Source organism: Lactuca sativa, chromosome 4 (assembly GCF_002870075.4).
Source record: "Lactuca sativa cultivar Salinas chromosome 4, Lsat_Salinas_v11, whole genome shotgun sequence".
NCBI lineage: Eukaryota > Viridiplantae > Streptophyta > Magnoliopsida > Asterales > Asteraceae > Lactuca > Lactuca sativa.
Window position 1 is genome coordinate 408,005,141 of NC_056626.2, and position 2,024 is coordinate 408,007,164.

At 35.6% G+C, this 2,024-nt stretch overlaps 1 protein-coding gene across 1 annotated transcript; it reads left to right on the plus strand.

The window, feature by feature from the left end:
* Positions 1–421: 421 nt before the first annotated feature.
* Positions 422–847, plus strand: LOC111921778 (triosephosphate isomerase, cytosolic-like). Its single transcript, XM_023917363.3, has 2 exons — positions 422–502; positions 632–847. Exons 1-2 carry the CDS (start codon positions 425–427, stop codon positions 830–832), a joined length of 279 nt encoding a protein of 92 aa, XP_023773131.3. The 5' UTR covers positions 422–424; the 3' UTR covers positions 833–847.
* The last annotated feature ends 1,177 nt before the right edge of the window (positions 848–2,024 follow it).

Sequence of the window (2,024 nt, forward strand, 5' to 3'; positions counted from 1 at the left end):
AGCTTACCCACTGCCCACCAATCAATAGCACTGGAGTGGCCAGCTCCTGTTATGACTTCCTGAAATATCATCATAATTTCAAAGGGTAAAATAAAGAGACCATAAATAAGTGAAATTACGTAAATGCCCTTTGAGTACTTTTCATACCAGAGGTGGTGGTGAGCCCTCCTTTTGTGTTTCTTACCTCTGTTAAAAGTGAATTGAGGCCTGAAATCCAAGTTGCAGCTCAAAATTGTTGGGTTAAGAAGGGTGGTGCATTCACCGGTGAGGTTAGGTATGTTTCAAAGTATCATCATAATTTCAAAGGGTAAAATAAAGAGACCATCCTTTTTTTTTCTAAAACTTTTCAATTTTCTATGTCTGATTTCTTCTTCTTGATTCTTACTAAATACTGAAGTTGGTTTTCTATATTTACAATGCTGAGATGCTTGCCAATTTGGGTGTCCCTTGGGTCATCCTAGGTCACTCTGAAAGGAGAGCCCTATTGAATGAAACTAATGAGGTACCCTTTTCCTTGTGTAGATTTTACTCAGCCTATTCAAATCAATTCACACTTTTCCTTGTGAACATCTTAATCAGTGTTGTATGCAAGTTACTGAAATTTTTTTTTTCTTTTTCTTGTTTCATTCAGTTTGTTGGAGACAAGGTTGCATACGCACTATCTCAAGGTTTGAAGGTTATTGCTTGTGTTGGGGAGACTCTTGAGCAACGAGAAGCTGGAACCACCATGGAAGTTGTTGCTGCACAAACCAAAGCAATTGCTGGTAATTATTTTAAAACTAAACTTGCTTCTACTGTATGTCAAAAATCAAAAATCTTGTTTTATCTTTGATATAATAAATAACTTGCACACAAAAGTTATGATTTTGGTGTTTAATGCAAGAAATCACAATATGCCTTTTCTATGTGATTCTGATTTTGGTAATTTTTTGTTGCAAGAGGAAAAGAGGTAAAGAAAGCTCAAGCCGAAAGAGATAAGATGCTGCAAATGCAAGTGTTGCATTCTTCATTTCAATTGTTAGTATGAAACACAGAGTAGATGGGCCAATGTAAACTTCTTATCCATATAACATCTGTTTGGAGCATTAGTCTTAAAGAATTATGAAAGGCAAGATGCAACTTTACTTAGTTGGAATTTGATGTAGAGAGTAGATTAGATGCAAATTTAGATATTGTAAAAAATAGAATTGTATGACATTAAATTTTATACAATGGATTGTATTTTTTGTATATGATATTTTATTTATATTATGAGACATTAAATGCAAATTTAATTTAAAAATTAATAAATATATAAATATTTTTTTAGAACATTTAAAATTATGATACGCAAAAATGTGTGTCATCTTCATTTATGACATGGCCTTTCTTGACAGGGGCTTCCTTGATACGCATTGCGTGTCATAAACACGCGCGTCGTAAGGTTACGACACGCAAATGCGTGTCGTCTTCCTTTATGACAGGGCCTTCCTTGATACGCATTGCGTGTCATAACCGCGCGTCGTAAATGCGCGTCGTAAATGCGCGTCATAAATGCGCGTCGTCTATTGCGCGTCGTCTCTCTTTATGACAGGGCCTTCCTTGACACGCATTTGCGCGTCGTCTGAGCGTTTTACGACGCGCAATGAGCGTCGTAAAAGGCCTTTTTTCTAGTAGTGAACCCGGCATGGTCCATTTGGGTTGCATGGCATCATGCACTTGGATATACTAAAATGAGAGAAATAACACTTAAGGTTTATTAATATATTATAAGTTCTAATATATTAATAAGGTTATTTAATTAGTATTGATCAAGAATTAATTTGGAATTAATTAAGTGATCAAAAGGAGACTAATTAAATATATGGGTTGATTGTGTAAATCATTCATTCTTATATATGTGGGCTTGTGATCCAAGATTCCTTATGTTGGACTAAGTCTATGGGGTGACCCATGGATGCTCCATGGAGGTTAAAATCCATGGAGCATAAGGAATGGGTAAAGTCATGAGTTACATGGTGTAACCCTAATAGCCACCATATAAA